Source organism: Corapipo altera, unplaced genomic scaffold, assembly GCF_003945725.1.
Source record: "Corapipo altera isolate COAL_440 unplaced genomic scaffold, ASM394572v1 61, whole genome shotgun sequence".
Taxonomy (NCBI): Eukaryota; Metazoa; Chordata; class Aves; order Passeriformes; family Pipridae; genus Corapipo; species Corapipo altera.
This window is the reverse complement of record NW_020884910.1, coordinates 1604934-1619227: the sequence shown is the minus strand read 5'-3', so window position 1 is coordinate 1619227 and position 14294 is coordinate 1604934. Positions and strand designations below refer to the sequence as shown.

The 14294-nt window shown below is 46.1% G+C and overlaps 2 protein-coding genes across 4 annotated transcripts in view; both read right to left on the bottom strand.

Moving 5' to 3' along the window:
- Window positions 1-369: 369 nt before the first annotated feature.
- TAF13 (TATA-box binding protein associated factor 13) lies at window positions 370-2786 on the bottom strand. Its single transcript, XM_027653659.1, has 4 exons — window positions 2659-2786; window positions 2451-2529; window positions 1854-1951; window positions 370-1011 (listed from the first exon to the last, which is right to left on the bottom strand). Exons 1-4 carry the CDS (start codon window positions 2683-2685, stop codon window positions 841-843), a joined length of 375 nt encoding a protein of 124 aa, XP_027509460.1. The 5' UTR covers window positions 2686-2786; the 3' UTR covers window positions 370-840.
- A 2306-nt stretch (window positions 2787-5092) lies between these two features.
- GTPBP8 (GTP binding protein 8 (putative)) overlaps window positions 5093-14294 on the bottom strand; it is a 27500-nt gene continuing 18298 nt past the window's right edge. The window contains exons 1-7 of one of the 3 annotated variants that reach the window (XM_027653655.1): window positions 8522-8756; window positions 8065-8163; window positions 7442-7572; window positions 7005-7104; window positions 6465-6583; window positions 5909-6035; window positions 5093-5343 (exon numbers count right to left, since the gene is read on the bottom strand). In XM_027653655.1, the coding sequence (XP_027509456.1) occupies window positions 5951-6035; window positions 6465-6583; window positions 7005-7104; window positions 7442-7572; window positions 8065-8163; window positions 8522-8713 (726 nt within the window). In that variant the 5' untranslated portion in view covers window positions 8714-8756 and the 3' untranslated portion in view covers window positions 5093-5343; window positions 5909-5950. Of the gene's footprint in view, window positions 5344-5908; window positions 6036-6464; window positions 6584-7004; window positions 7105-7441; window positions 7573-8064; window positions 8164-8521; window positions 8757-14294 lie in introns of those variants that run through there. The other 2 variants (XM_027653656.1, XM_027653658.1) reach the window with 2 other exon arrangements.

Genomic DNA, 14294 nt, shown 5'->3' with positions numbered 1-14294 from the left:
ATGTAAGGTACAGGTATTCCACAGTGTTAGAACAAGCAACTGGCCTGCTAGTTTCTGCCAGGCTTTTGCTTGTAAGTAATTCCCATGAGCAGGATCACCAGGAAATATTAAGGAAAAAAACTCTTAGAACAAAGAACAGTAATCTGGTTTGGTAGAGAGCACCTGCTTAACAGGGGTAAGGAAAGGTTGTAAGTGGAAGTAAATCAGGAATGGGCTAAGTTCAATTTCTTAGGCTTAAGAGCGGTAGAAAATAAAAGAGCTGTGCCCACCAGGACAAAAATTAAATAACCTTCCTAGCCTGTTAAGTGTAAAAACCCCTCTATTGTGCATCTTGTGTGAATCGATCAGTGTAAGTTTAGTTATGAGGAGTAGGCACAAACTTAAAATGTTTTATTCAAAGAGCATATACAGAGCAAAAAGCAGAACTTTTAGAGTAGTTTGGGCTTCAAGCCTGTGTCCAGATAACCAAGATCCATTTTCTGGGTTTCCTCTTACAGGAGTACCCAGTGATAACTGAAATAGCTGTAGAGAATCATGGATCATTAGCTGTCTAGCCATCTGATACAACACAGGCCTACTTCAAACAGACTTCCTGCCATTACAGGAATTTTTCATTTCCTAAAATGGTATAAAAATACCCAAGTATACCACATACAATCAGATAACATTTCAGCTGCTTGAATAGTTCTCAGAAAAGGCTGGGAGTAAGGACAGACATCCCGGCAGTGACCTTCATCCTGAATAACCCCTCCAAACAACACACACGATCTTCCTTCTTACTGGGCAGCTGCCATTACTTGGGCAGCCCAAATAAAGCCCCAGTGCAGCTTGTGCACAGAATCAAGATCCATAGTTCGCTTCATCGAAGGCCTTTCTGGCTCGTTTCAGTTCTTCATTCATAGTAAGGAGGTCTTTAACCCTGGCAAACTTCCGGGGGTCCTTGCGAATTAGAAAGACGATGTCCTCGACCTGTACACGGCCCTGCCGCCCGATTGACATGGCCTTGTGTGTCTGTCAGAGGGGAAAAAAGGAAAGTCAACAGGGTTCCTTTGCCACTTTTTTAAGTTCTCAATTCCACTTTATTTCCTGTAATTTTGTAACAAAGCAATTGCAGGACCTGGGCACCATCATCCTAGTCACAACAGAACTTCCCAGTAAACCATGGACTTAACTGTTGCTCTGCTGTCCCCAGCTCCCTGTCACCTACACCTACGCATAGCAGTATATATTCATCACATAATGGTATCAAAACTAAAGCTAGATTACAAGTATGATGCCCAGCCTGCAAAAAGCCTGAAGATCAGGCACAACTTGGAAGAAATGTGAGGTAACCCTATCAAGAGGACAGTGTAGGGTATTTTGATAAGGAAAGGCAAGGGCAACCTTTTAAAAGAAAGGGGAATGCTTGGATACTTTAAAAGAGTATCCAAATACCTGGTAGAGTAATGGCTTCAGGCCCCAGAATGCATTTCTTTTGCAGCAGAGCTACATTCCCATCCACGTAAAGACACTGGGTCAACACAAAAAGTTGACAGATTTTCAAAGCTGAGCCTTGTCTTCTGTCAGCTGCACATACAGCGATGCCACAGTGACCCCCAAAGTCAGATGTGAATTTCCCCTCCTACAATACTAATTTAACCGCTACGTAAGGACTTCAGTTTTCTAAATCCACGTGGAGCAAGATGCATGAATTTTGCCTTTCTCTTGGAAAAGCAAAATCCGAGTTTAGCTTTCTCCTACTAGCACCATGACTTTGGGGCCTGGGATAATGCAGTATTTGAGTCAGAGGTATTATTTAGAAGACTAAAGTCCTTGTGAAGATGTTTTGACCATGCTGTCTAGAGCTGACTTACCATTTCTGTGATAAACTCTATTACAAGGTCCTCAAGAATGTCCACGGATTCTGTGTAAGGGTTCTGGTCATCCCCGAATCCATACATCATGCATCTTACTGCACAAAGAAACACTCAGTGTGAGGCTCCTTTCATCCATTCTGTAGTGTCAGCAGCACACATCTAGTTAGAGTTCACCAGCCGGCACATTCCTGCTCCAGGGTGGTGCAGGAATGTAACTCTTGTCTGTTAGGCAGGGTAATACTTGAGCAAACATACAGGAAATAAACAGAAACCAACAAAAGCCAGGTGCTGTACATGCAGAAAAGCACATCTGATAACAAACTTTTTAAATACTCATTTAGCCCGCAAAGCCCTATACACTGACTTACAGCACAACAGACTTTGGGCACAGCTCGGTTCAGAGGATGCACCAGCAGCACTTTTAGGGAGTCTACATGACAGCTTTCTGCACTTGCAGCCAGGGCACAGAATGAAAGCCGCTGTTTTGCTAAGGAAAAGTGAGTTTAGGAACTCCACAGCTATCTGCTCAGAGTTTCAGCTGAATGACCCGTCCGGGCTGGTTTGGGCTGGGCTGTCCGGCCCAGCTCGACTCACGCTCTTTGGAGAACAGCCTCTTCCTCCTGCCCTGCCCGCCGTCCAGGCCCCCGCCGGCGTCCTCCGCGTCCTCTTCGAACTACACGGGCACAGCGGGGAGAGGCCGCGGTCAGCGCCCGCCGGGACCCGGCCCCTTCCCGCTGCACCCCCGCCCGCGGTTGGGATGGGATGGGGACCACCGGGAACTGCAGCCCCTCCCGCCACTCACCGGCACGTCCTCCTCCTCATCGGCCATGGCTGCCGGGCTGCGCCGGAAGGGATTCCTATTCCCCTTCCCCTTGCCCGGCCCCGCCTCGCCGAGCCCGCCGAGCTGTGGAGGGGCGGGCACGGGGCGGTGCTGCCGGCTGGGCGGGAGCTGGTTGGAGTCGTGGCACCAAGGATTTAGTGGGAGAGGTGTGGTGACCCTCCCCGTATCTGTAGTCGACACGTTATTGGATTGTCAGATCAGGATATCGTGGTCTGAAAGTGAACTCGGGAGGTGTCTGGTCCATTCCCCTGCTTGAAAGGTTAAATGATGTTAAAAAGGTCTCCCGGTCTGCCTGCGCGGTTCGCAAGGGCTTTTCCTTCCCTTGAGAGAGATGCGCTTGCCCACGTTCATAGAATCATAGAATGTTAAGGGGTTGGAAGGGACCTTAAAGATCATCTTGTTCCAACACCCCTGCCATGGGTGGGAACACCTCCCAGCAGCAATGCCCCATCCAACCTGGCCTTGATCATCACCAGGGTTGAGGCATCCACGACCTCCCTGGGCAACCTGTTCCAGTGTCTCACAATAAAGAATTTCTCCCTAATATCTATCCTAAGTTTCTTCTCTTTCAATTTGTACACATTACTCCTCATCCTGTCACTACAGTTCCTGACAGAGAGTCCCTCTCTGGCTTTCCTGTAGGCCTCCTTCAGGGGGGCCCTCACAATCTCCTCTTCTCCAGGCTGAACAGCCCCATCTTCCTCAGCTTGTCTTGGTAGGTGAGGTGCTCCAGTCCTGTTGAATTTCATGTTTGCTGTCAGCCCTTTCCTCCAGCTCTCCCAAGTCCCTCTAAATGGCAGCCCTGCCCTTGAGTGTATCAACTGTTCCCCCCAGTTTCGTGCCATGTGTTGTTTGATAATGCATCTGCTCCAGATTACTCGTAAAGATGTTCACCTGGACACATTCCAGAATAGATCACTGCAGTGTTCCATTTGTAACTGCTGCACAACTGGAGTATGACCCACTGATTTCAATGCTTTGAGCCCAGTTATTCCACTAGTTTGTTAATGATTGAGTAGTGCAACTGTCCAGACTGTAATGTTCTAATTTTGGACATTGTTGAAAAATACTGCCTTTGTAGTGCCAGTGTTATGGTGACAGACTAGATCAGACACAGACAGTAGAGAAAGAAAAAGGAGAAATTACTGCTGAAAGACCAGGGAAGATGCACAAGGTGGAATCCTTTTCCACAGAAGCTAGTACTCAAGATCATTCTGCAAATAACAGGTGCAGAAGAGGCAAAAGTTTACAAGGTAATGCTGGGTGCCTGCAGAGAAGCATATGCACTGCAAACAACCCAAGACATCTGAATTTAAAACCGAAATGAGCTCTACTGCTTCAGTAAGCTGCCAGGCCCACCCACCACTCATCAAGGGGGAAAGGGAGAGCATTTGTGTCCCTGGTCTGAGAAAGTGCAACTCCTCATACAGCATGTTCCTTAAGAACTTGGCATAAAAAGTCCAGTAGTGTGTCAGACACCTGTTTACCCAAAGCAAGTTCCCATGAAGACACTTAAATATAAGTTTTACTGTTTAAGTAAAGGAGAGGACTTGCTTTTATTTGCTGTCTTACTTGTCACTTGTCACAGGGGCACTGTTGCACTCAAGAATCCAACTGTGTTGTTCTTGCCTGCAAATGGCCGAGCAAAATGCTCAGAATGACATGACAGCCATGACAAGACTAATGCTTTTCAAAAATCCTGGTTTTAAAATACTAAGAAAGAATTCTTCCTGAAGTGTTCACTTTCACCTGTTCCATCTGTCTAGATACTACTGCACTTCCCCTAGGATCATGCATCCTCTGGGCTGGTTTGCTCTGTAGCATTTTGGGATTAGAGGTAAAACATTAAGAGACTTACAGGTTTAATTACTGTTCAAATGCAGAAGCTAGAGAGCCATGTCTTTCTACTGCATTTATCACATTCCCCACTTCTTACATGAGTGCTGAAAACAAGCCTCACACCTCATGTCTAGTCTGAGAGTTACAAGAAGTTGCATAATGAAAGGGCTATAAATGTCACCTTCTCACCCTCAGAGTGGTTTAGAAAAAAATGCCCTTTCATGAGGTTTAAACACTTAATGCAAGTAACCTGGAGAACTGCACCCCCATATTTGGCCATGTTAAGACATGACAAAGTCCGAGTGCCAGAGTTCGACACAGGCACTTAATAGCTTTGGTCTAAGTTCTCCTGCATGACTGCTGCTATTGACAGCTCTCCTTCTGTCTGACTCTGTACCTTGTAAACTTCACAGTTTCAGGTGCTCTTAGTCAGACACAGCTGGTGTGGGACACAGTTCTCCGAGCTTCTACAGTATCCCTAAAGAGTATGGGACACATCAGTACTGTGCTTCAGCTGCCAGGGCAGAACAGACACAGATAATGGACAACAGGTCTCAGATCTGGCAATTCATCCGAGTGCAGATGCAGAACTTCATGCTGGATCGAGAACAGAAAGTAAATGCAGCACTGACTGATGATAATGTGCAGAAAAAGAGGCTTCCTCTAGATGGCCAGTCTTTCATTTCACTGTTCAAGCCAACAGTGATCGAAAAGTAGATCCCACTGAAGATGTGTCCTTTCCTTCACCCATCTGGAACAGGGACAACTCGATGTATGCAAGCAAGGCATGTTATCTCACTGCACCTACTGAATGCAGAACACAAAAAGTTACAAAAGTAAAACACATAGAAAGTCAAACACACCTTCACACACAATATGTTGACTATTTCCACTCTAGATGGCCTTACAGCAGGAAGGTTGTACAAGTGGTAGCTTTTGGCTCCTGCTATCCTAACTCTAACCCTGAGAGAAGTAAACTTCTGTGTATCATTCAGTTCAACTGGACAAGTACAGTTTGCTTAACGTTAGGGCTATAGTTTTTCTATTCTAAACTAAATGCCTCTTTATTAAAGATATTACTAGACTATCTCTAATATCCTAAAATAGCAGAATTTAGGCATGCAGTGGTATCTTTTTGAACATTTCAATGGAGAGAGAGGAAATGCTGTATTAAAACTTCACTTCTCTTTGGAGGTTCTCTGCACAATCAGGTAGGTTTCATAAAAGAGTTTTATAATAACCTGGATTCACTCATACTGCAAACTTCTTGAATTGATGAACTTAATAAGCAAAAAGCTTAGTTTTTACATATATGAATTTATCCTAAATAATTTCTGGTACCGTGGGTTATTTACAAGAAAAAAACACAGACCTTTTGTTCCAGATGAGCTGAGCAGATCAGGAGTCAGTCTTTTCAGCTGGTCTCTACAGCAGCCAGGTTTCCAGTAACATGGGCTACAAAACACCTTAGCAAGTGAACTCCTGAAAACTCCACAGAACTGTGGAAACAGAGGCATGGATGTTTAGTGCCAGATAATGCTGTGTCTTGGAGTAATACAAGGAAACAGCTACTTGCTGTGTTCAGTTACATCTCCCACAGTGCAGTACACCTTGGTATGAGCCTCAAGTTCGGCTCCCTAATGCAACAATTACAGCTGCTACTGTTACCATAACTCCAAATAGAATGGCAAAGCCTGCTAACATTCAGCACCAGGACTGCTGCCCATCTCCAAGGAAGGCCAAAGGAAGAAGCAACCTTGAAAACAACTCTGCGGAGGAGGGGGAAGAAGAAAAAGGACATTTCCCATCCTCCATCCTTGGTGCATAGAGAGGGGCTGCCTCTAAAGTGGACAAACCCATTTCAGCTCAGCTTGCCCTACTGAATTTATCACCCAAAAGGAAATGGCAGCAGCACAGCAGAGCTTTACCTGACCAGGAACAGTTGAGGAAAGCATCCCTGAGTGTTCTCCTTTACAAACTCCTGGATCCCCAGTACATTCTTTAACAACAGTCCCCGGGCAGCTCGGTCAATTTTGGTTAACACCATCTGCATGGATCCAGAAAGGGAGGATTAAAAGAGGAAAATAAGATTATTTCGCTGCTAGCCTGGAACATCTGTAAGAGTCCTGGACCATCTTGCAAGGCAGACTGAAAGCTCTGGGTCATATCTAGCGGGAAAAATTAAACACAGTTCACCAAAATACTTCTACAGCCTGCCATAAGGAGCAGGCATTTTCAAGCTCCTCAAGCTGAACACTGAAAAAAAAAGTATCCATTTAATAAACAAAGCAAAAAACCCCTTAAATCCCGCTTGCCTTACTCAGCACATTTTAGGCATATTTTATTAATAATAAAGGGGGTTGGCTTACTGCATGGATAGAACAACCTGCATAAGCTCAAGTATAGGGTACACACCCTTACAGATTACCTGTACCTTATAACCAACCCAAGAAAGCAGCATTACCTACCACATAAGGAATTCCAAACTCTTCCAGCATCTCTACTGCAATATGATCTGTTTTCTGGAGTCCAACTACACCATCAACTAACAGAAAAGTCCTCTTCAAGCTGCCAGAAAGACAAGCAACAGTAATTGCCACCATTATTTCATGCCTGCTCTGCTACTTCCAAAATCATAAGGAGAAACAAAAACATGAGATCTGGGGATAGGAAGAGTCAAGAAAAGCCATGCATGGAAGATGAAGGTCAGCATGGAGCAGCACCTCAGTCTTTTCTGTTGTTTTGATCTGAGCATGAATGAATGACACTGCAGAAACTCCCAGGGAAATTATGTCAGAACTAACCAACACTACCACTGGAAGCACCTACCCCTCTTCATTTTTTCACCTAATTACATGACACTGTATGTAGGTGTCCGGCATTCACTGCTGTGAAAGTCCCTTACTTGCGCCGTTCCTGCAGGTAGGCCTCCACCATCTCCACGAAGTCTTGCGGGGCACGGTAGCCGTATCCTGGCATATCCACCAGAGTAAAGTACTTCCCTACTTTGAAGAAATTCATCTTCTTGGTGTGGCCCTGAGAAGAGGATTTAGGACAGGATCAGGGAAGGCAGTGGTTTTAAAAAGCTGCTTTAAGCAGTGTACTAGGAGATGCCTCACAAAACATCTCTATGCCCCTGGCCCCCAGAATGCTACTGTTGCTTTAAGCCGCCCAGTCTCCTACCCTTGTAGAAATCCTACATGGCTCTGTCCATAAAACAGACTAAAAATGCCTTCATGGGTGTCTCAGCTTCTTCTCAAAGGACTTAACAGCACATCTGTGCAACTGCACCTGCTCAAGCTGTGCAAGTCCTCTGTCTGGCACATGTGCCAGGCCTGGCTGAAGAGCTAAGATCGGCTCTTTCTGCCTCTTCCTGTGCTTGAGCAAGGCCATTGCCATCCATGAGCTGGTGGCCACCACAGCTGGCACATTCTCCTGCTGTTTCAGGTTACCCAGGAGCTTGTCCCCTCCCACCCTTCTGACACCAGTTTCTGACAGAGACGGACAAAAGTTAAAAAAGTCACTCACCGGAGTTTTTGACACTCTGACCTCCACTTCTGGAGACAGTGAAAATAAGGCCCGGATTAAAGATGATTTCCCCACATTGCTTCGGCCGATGAAGCACACCTGCAGAGGGAGAGGCAGAGAGGGCACATCTACACATGCCCTCAATGTGCCGGGGCAGTACCACAGTCCTGGTCATTTCCCAGCCCTTGGTGCCAGTGCCTGGGGACAGCAGTGTCCTGTGCCACGGGCACGCCGGGCTGCTGGGCTGCACAACGGAGAGCAACAACAAATGAACTATTTTAAAACAGCACCAGTAAGTGCAGCACGCACTGTGCAGTGCTCTGACACTGCCGCCCCCAGAGCTACACAACCACCGCCAACACCCCTTAGCCCCAGCAGCTCGGCCCGGCCCGGGCGGTGGGAAGCCGCTGTCCCAGCCCAGCACAGCCGAGGGGTGCGAGGGCAGCGCAGCGCTGACCTCGGGCAGGGTGGGCGGCGGGGCGTGGTCCATGCGGACGGCGGAGCTCACGTAGTCGATGGGGTGGCCCTGGCCGGACCTGAAGAGCGCCTCGGCGCGCTGCAGGGCGCCCAGCCCGGGCTCGAAGATGTGGAACCACGCCGTGTCGGTGCCGGGCGCCAGGTACCGCTCCAGCTTCTGCAGCGGGAACATGACCCCGGTGCGGCGGCTCTGCTCCAGCCGCAGCACCTGGGACAGGGCGGCCAGCGGCGGCGGGACCCGGCCCGCCACACCGCCCGCCCGCGACAGCAGCATCCCGGCGCCTGCAGGCGGGACCCGACCAGGCCCGGAAGGCGGCAGGCGGGACAACGGGATAGCGGGGCGGGACAGAGGGATAGTGGGCGGAGCGGGGCGGGCGCGGTATCTCTGGTGCCCCCGCCCGGCCCGGTGCTGTCAGGGGTCGGCTCGGCGGCGGCCGTGTCCTGCTGTCCATGTCGCCCTTTGAGAGGGGCAGGCCCTTCCCAGGCCCGACTGTTTACAGAATCACAGGATATGCGGAGTTAGAAGGGACCCTCAAGAACCGTGGAGTCCAGCTCCTGGCCCTGCACAGGACACAGCCCCAAGAATCACACCACGTGCCCGAGAGCATTGTCCAAGCGCTTCTTCAGCTCTGTCAGGCTTGGTGCTGTGACCACTTCCCTGGGGAGCCTGTTCCAGTGCCCAAACACCCTCTGGGTGAAAACCCTTTTTCCAATATCCTACCTAAACCTCCCTTGACGCAGCTTCAGGCCATTACCATGGATCCTGCCACTGGTTACCAGAGAGAAACGATCAGTGCAAGCCATTCTGCTTCCCCTCATATGGGGATGTTGAAGACCACAGTGAGGTCTCCCCTCAGTCTCCTCCAGGCTGAACAGATAAGTGACCTCAGCTACTCCTTGTATGGCTTCCCCTCCGGACCCTTCACCATCTTAATTTCTCGCCTTTGGACATGCTCTAACAGCTCTATATTCTTATACTGTAGTGCCCAAAACTGCTCACAATATTCAAGGTGAGGCCGCCTCAGGTCAGAGCAGAGGGGGACAATCCCCTTCCTCGACTGTCTGGTGATGCTTTGCCTGATGCCCCCAAGGACACGGTTGGCCCTCTTGGCTGTCAGGGCACTGCTGACTCATATTCATCTTGCCTTCGACCAGGACTCCCAGGTTCCTTTCTGTGGCACTGCTTTCCAGCAGCTCATTCCCCAGTCTGTATGAACACCCAGGGTTGCCCCATCCCAGGTGAAGAGTCCAGCACTTTCCCTTATTAAACTTCATATGTTTGGTGATTGCCCAGCCCTCTGATTTATCAAGGCCTCTTTGCAGGGCCTCTCTGCCTTTGAGGGAGTCAACAGCTCCGCCGAGTTTTTCTCATCTGTTTAGCTTTGGGTCTTCTCATCTGTGTTCTTACAGACTCAGGCCAAGCCCAGCAACACTTCTGAGCTGCTGAGGGCTCTGTGCACTGATGCTCTGTTTGGCCACGGAACAGGGCAAAACAACCCAGTCCTGCAGCATCCTCTGGCTCCCTGCTGCAGCCATCAGATTTCCAAGAGCTATCCCGATAAGTAAAAAAATTAAGAAATTAAAGAAAAAAAAATCAGTAATTTCTGCTTAAGTTGAACTATATAGAGGTCAGTTCTATTTTGGATAAAATAAACAAACCCAAACTAACGACAAAACAGTTGCCACCTGTGTTCACATTATAGTAAAAAAACCCGTGAAGTTTTACTGCTTAATTGATATGTAGCACTGTTTTCGTATTTAAAAAAACTACAGAGCTTTTTACATTATATTTCTCCATGACTACAGTTCATAGGGCTACAAAATCTGCAGAAATAAATGTATGTCCTTGAAACATTTCAGCTTCAAAGAAGTACCACAATTTTAGCACCATCAAATGAAAGTAAACTTCTATCAGTATCTTTATTAAAGTAATATATAAAAATATCCTGATGTTGGCCTTACAGCCAGGCAAGCCTGGGAGTCCTAGGGAACGCTGCTTTTTCTTTGAGACAGAGACCCCTTTTTCTTCTGCAATCATAGCCTTCTGTTTAAAGTGCTATAATTCTGAATAGTTTAATTTTTACAATTAATAGATTTAAGTCCAGGAAGGACTGTTAGAAGATAACAGAGGCTACATCCTACTTTCTTTGTATTGAGCTCAGTTACAAAGCTGTAGGGAGGGAACTTCCATCCCTTAAGAAAAGGCCAGCCAGCAACATCCATGCATCTCAGAGATAGCTTCAAATATTTTGTAGTAAGACAAACTTCTACAGAAATGCTGCTTCTCAAATTTATGATCAGTGAAAGCTGTTAATGGTGAGAGGTTAACTGTATAAATGTAGGGAAAAAGACCTCCTGTATTCTACTACCTGTAAATCAAGTCCTCTTAAAATCTGCTTTGTTTCACAGCAAGACAGAGCTCAAATGTGCATAGCTCAGGACAGACCACAATCAGTGGCTGCTACATGCATGCTTAGAAGAGTGCTCCCAAATAAATCTACAAATGCCCTTTATTTGGTTCCAACCAGTTTGGAAACTACAGAGCAGGCCTCCCTCCTGTCATCCCAGGGGTATGAATAACCATAGGTAAATGTAGAAAAAAAAAAGCAAAACCTTTCAAGAATTATGTCAAGAACACTGCTAATTGGTTTTTTGAGGGGCTTTTTGATGGTAATGCAGCAACCTAATTTTAACTGAAATCTGTGGTGAATCAGGTAACAGCAAAACCACACTGTCCAGAGGTATGTTCATAACCATTCCAGTAGGCAGATTTCCACATTTCTATGCCAAACTGTGACACGCAAAACAGAGGAAGTGCTACTTTTGCCTCAGAGTCCCACACAGCTCACTGCTGCAGGCAGCAGACTTGCCTACTTCAAATCACCCTGCAGTAGTTACCCTCACCAGGCACACGTTCTCTAGCACATCACACCCAGAACAGCCAGCCAGAGACAGGAGGGAAGGCAGCAGAGAAACCAATCAGCCATTTAACAGTACCTCTGCAGGTGTGATGATGTGAACAGAGGTGCCCAGTTCACAGGCTAGTGCCCCAGCCACTGTTAGGTCTTCCTTTTAATGTGACTACATAGGTGGCAGGAACAAACTAAGATGGTATAGGACCTTCTGAATACTTGTAATTATAGCAAAGGGTGGGATAAACAAGAGCATCCAGTAAACCCACATCTAAAACCTGAAATACAGAACTGTGCATTTCCATGGAAGGTGGTTTGTTTTTTTTCCTGTACTAAATTGCAGTCCAGGTTTTCTAAGGACAGACTATGAAGATGGAAGATGGCAGGTTACTGTGGACAGAGCTGGTAAATTAGCAACATTTAAGCCTACTTTGTATCTCCCCTGAAAGACTATTTTCTATTGTGCATGTTATTGCCAAACATTTGGCGTTCTGTCTGACATTGCCTATGCCTCATGTCTGTGACAGCAGATGTCTCTTTTCAATTGTTGGTTATGTAGTTCAAATGTTAGAGAATTACTACAAATTTAGTCCACATTAAAAACTCTGACAATCGTTCCTCTGGAGTTTGAAAGAGGGATCTATAACCATTGACACTGACCTAAATCCCAAACAATGGCCAAGAGCGTGGAGCTGGAAGCAAGTGGTAACACTAGTTGTCTTGTCTGGTCTGATCTTGTCTGGTCTGATCCCAGCATCGCGAGACAGGCCAAACTGTTATTCATTTCAGATACTTCTCAGAGAAGGGTATATGTGAGACCAGCTGGAGATGGAATTCTGTGAGAACAGTGAGGGCCTCTTGTTGTGCATTTGGGACAGGCAGTTTGGTTCCTGTGAACCAAAACCAGCTGGGCTCTTGAGTTTCATTTCCAGAAAGAGAAACTCAGACCAGGAAGCATGCTGAAAAGGACAGAGCACACGCACCAACCTGCCTACTTTTTTCTGTGACAGTAAGAGCACTGCTGACTGTGTCTAAATCTGTGCTTGCCCTTAAATACCTCTTATGTTCTTTTCACTTAGAAAGTGGTTTAGGAACTAGAGTTACTAGGATATGCTGGTTTAAATGCTAAATTATTTATATAAAATACTAAGAAACTCTGTGTTTTTCTCTATGCAAACTATTCTATTGGGGGGGGGGGGAAGAGACGTGTCTGTATCCCCAGTAAGGAATTCAAGGCCACAAACCCTTCAAGGGCTGGATATTCTCAGACATTAAAAGTAGTTAAAAAATTAAAAATACTCATTATACTTATTAGTGGGAAAGGTTTTTAAAGGTTCTGAAATAAAGTAATGGAAGACAGAGGGATTATTGTTCATGTTGCAGCCAATATTGCTGATCCCAGCTGAAGAGTAGTTTCTACTGGTTTTATAGAGCTGAAATTCTCTTTTCAGTATTCATCTTAAATTTTATTGACTTCTTCTATTTGCATGTGGTCTGACCTGTGCTGTAGCATTTGTTTTTGCATTTCAGGCTTTCGGGCAAAGAGCCAAAACCAGAACTACTTCATCCATTTTTTCAGAGTTGGCCTTGGTCATTAGCACAGGATGCAGTGCTGTGAGTGCGCAGAAGAGAAGAAATTTCTGTGTCTTAAGTGTGCTAAAGCTATTAGAAACTCCTTGAATCTAGGCTGAAAAAATGAAAGTAGTGCCAATAACACTGACTGGTGAGGACACTATCAAGTGGAAAAGCTCCCTATAATTGGTTCATATGGGATGGGGACCATATAACCACTGCATCAAGAATTGACTTGAGACAAACTTTTGCTTCCTTAGTTCTGGTTGCTGGGTAGCAGCATTACTAGGGTAGCAGCAGGTAAATCTTGAAATAAAGGAATTGGTAAAGAAGGAAGACAGTGCCATGTGTTTCCTTTCCAGTCTTGCTGTGCCTCACATCATGCAGTGATTTTATTGCTGATGTTCAGAACATCAAATGAAGATATGTGAGGGCACTTCTGTACTCCACGTTCTTAACCAGGTTTATCAGCAGAGCTCCTGTTTTCATACAATCCATGTCTGTTCCAAAACAGTGCAATGGCATGAAAAAACAAAAGGCTCAAATAATAGAAATTTCCAAGCAAAATACCAGCTTGTGCAGTAACCTAGTGTTGCTTGACTGAGATCCCACAACAAACCTTTGTTTTGTTTATAATAATCATCTAGAAATGTAATCTTATTGCCTCATCCGTTTGAGGTTACCCTATTTAGCATGCTGAAGTTTTTGTGGGCATAGCATCCAAAAGCTGCAATGCAACCACAAATCAGGGGCACTGATAGCTCATGTAGCCACAGTTCTGAGTTTTACGCTTTAAGGGCTGAAGGGTCTCATTCTGTCCCTTGCAGATCTACAACACATTTGCTCAGACTACAGTATGCTTTAATGATCTGCACCAAAAGCATTTCTGATGCAGGCAAAGTGTTTATTTGATAATTTATAAATCCAGTAATAGTTTCTGCAAATGCCTTCCTTTTCACTCCCAAAAGGAAGTTCTCTAGTTCAGGAATTAAAACACTTTCCTTAAAAGTTAACTCAAACATACCACATCAATGCTAGAAAAAACCCAGTCAACATCTCTGAAAGCAAGTAAAATGTTTTGTGTTTTATCTAGTAAAAACAAACCAAACCCAACTTTTCAAGATGAGTGTTGTTTCATGCTTTGAGCAGGAGATGGAGAGGAAAGCACAGTTAGAGCCTGGGCCCTGACAGAAGCCCTCAGGGAGGGACTACGCAGCAGCGGCAGCAGCAGCAGCAGCAGCAGCAGCAGCAGCAGCAGCAGCAGCAGCA

Coding starts and splice junctions, on each gene's coding strand:
- TAF13 (XM_027653659.1), bottom strand. CDS start 2,685: ATGGCCGATGAGGAGGAGGACGTGCCG. Junction 1,952..2,450: donor GAGGCTGTTCTCCAAAGAGC/GTGAGTCGAGCT, acceptor TTCTTTGTGCAG/TAAGATGCATGATGTATGGA. Junction 1,012..1,853: donor TAGAGTTTATCACAGAAATG/GTAAGTCAGCTC, acceptor CCCCTCTGACAG/ACACACAAGGCCATGTCAAT.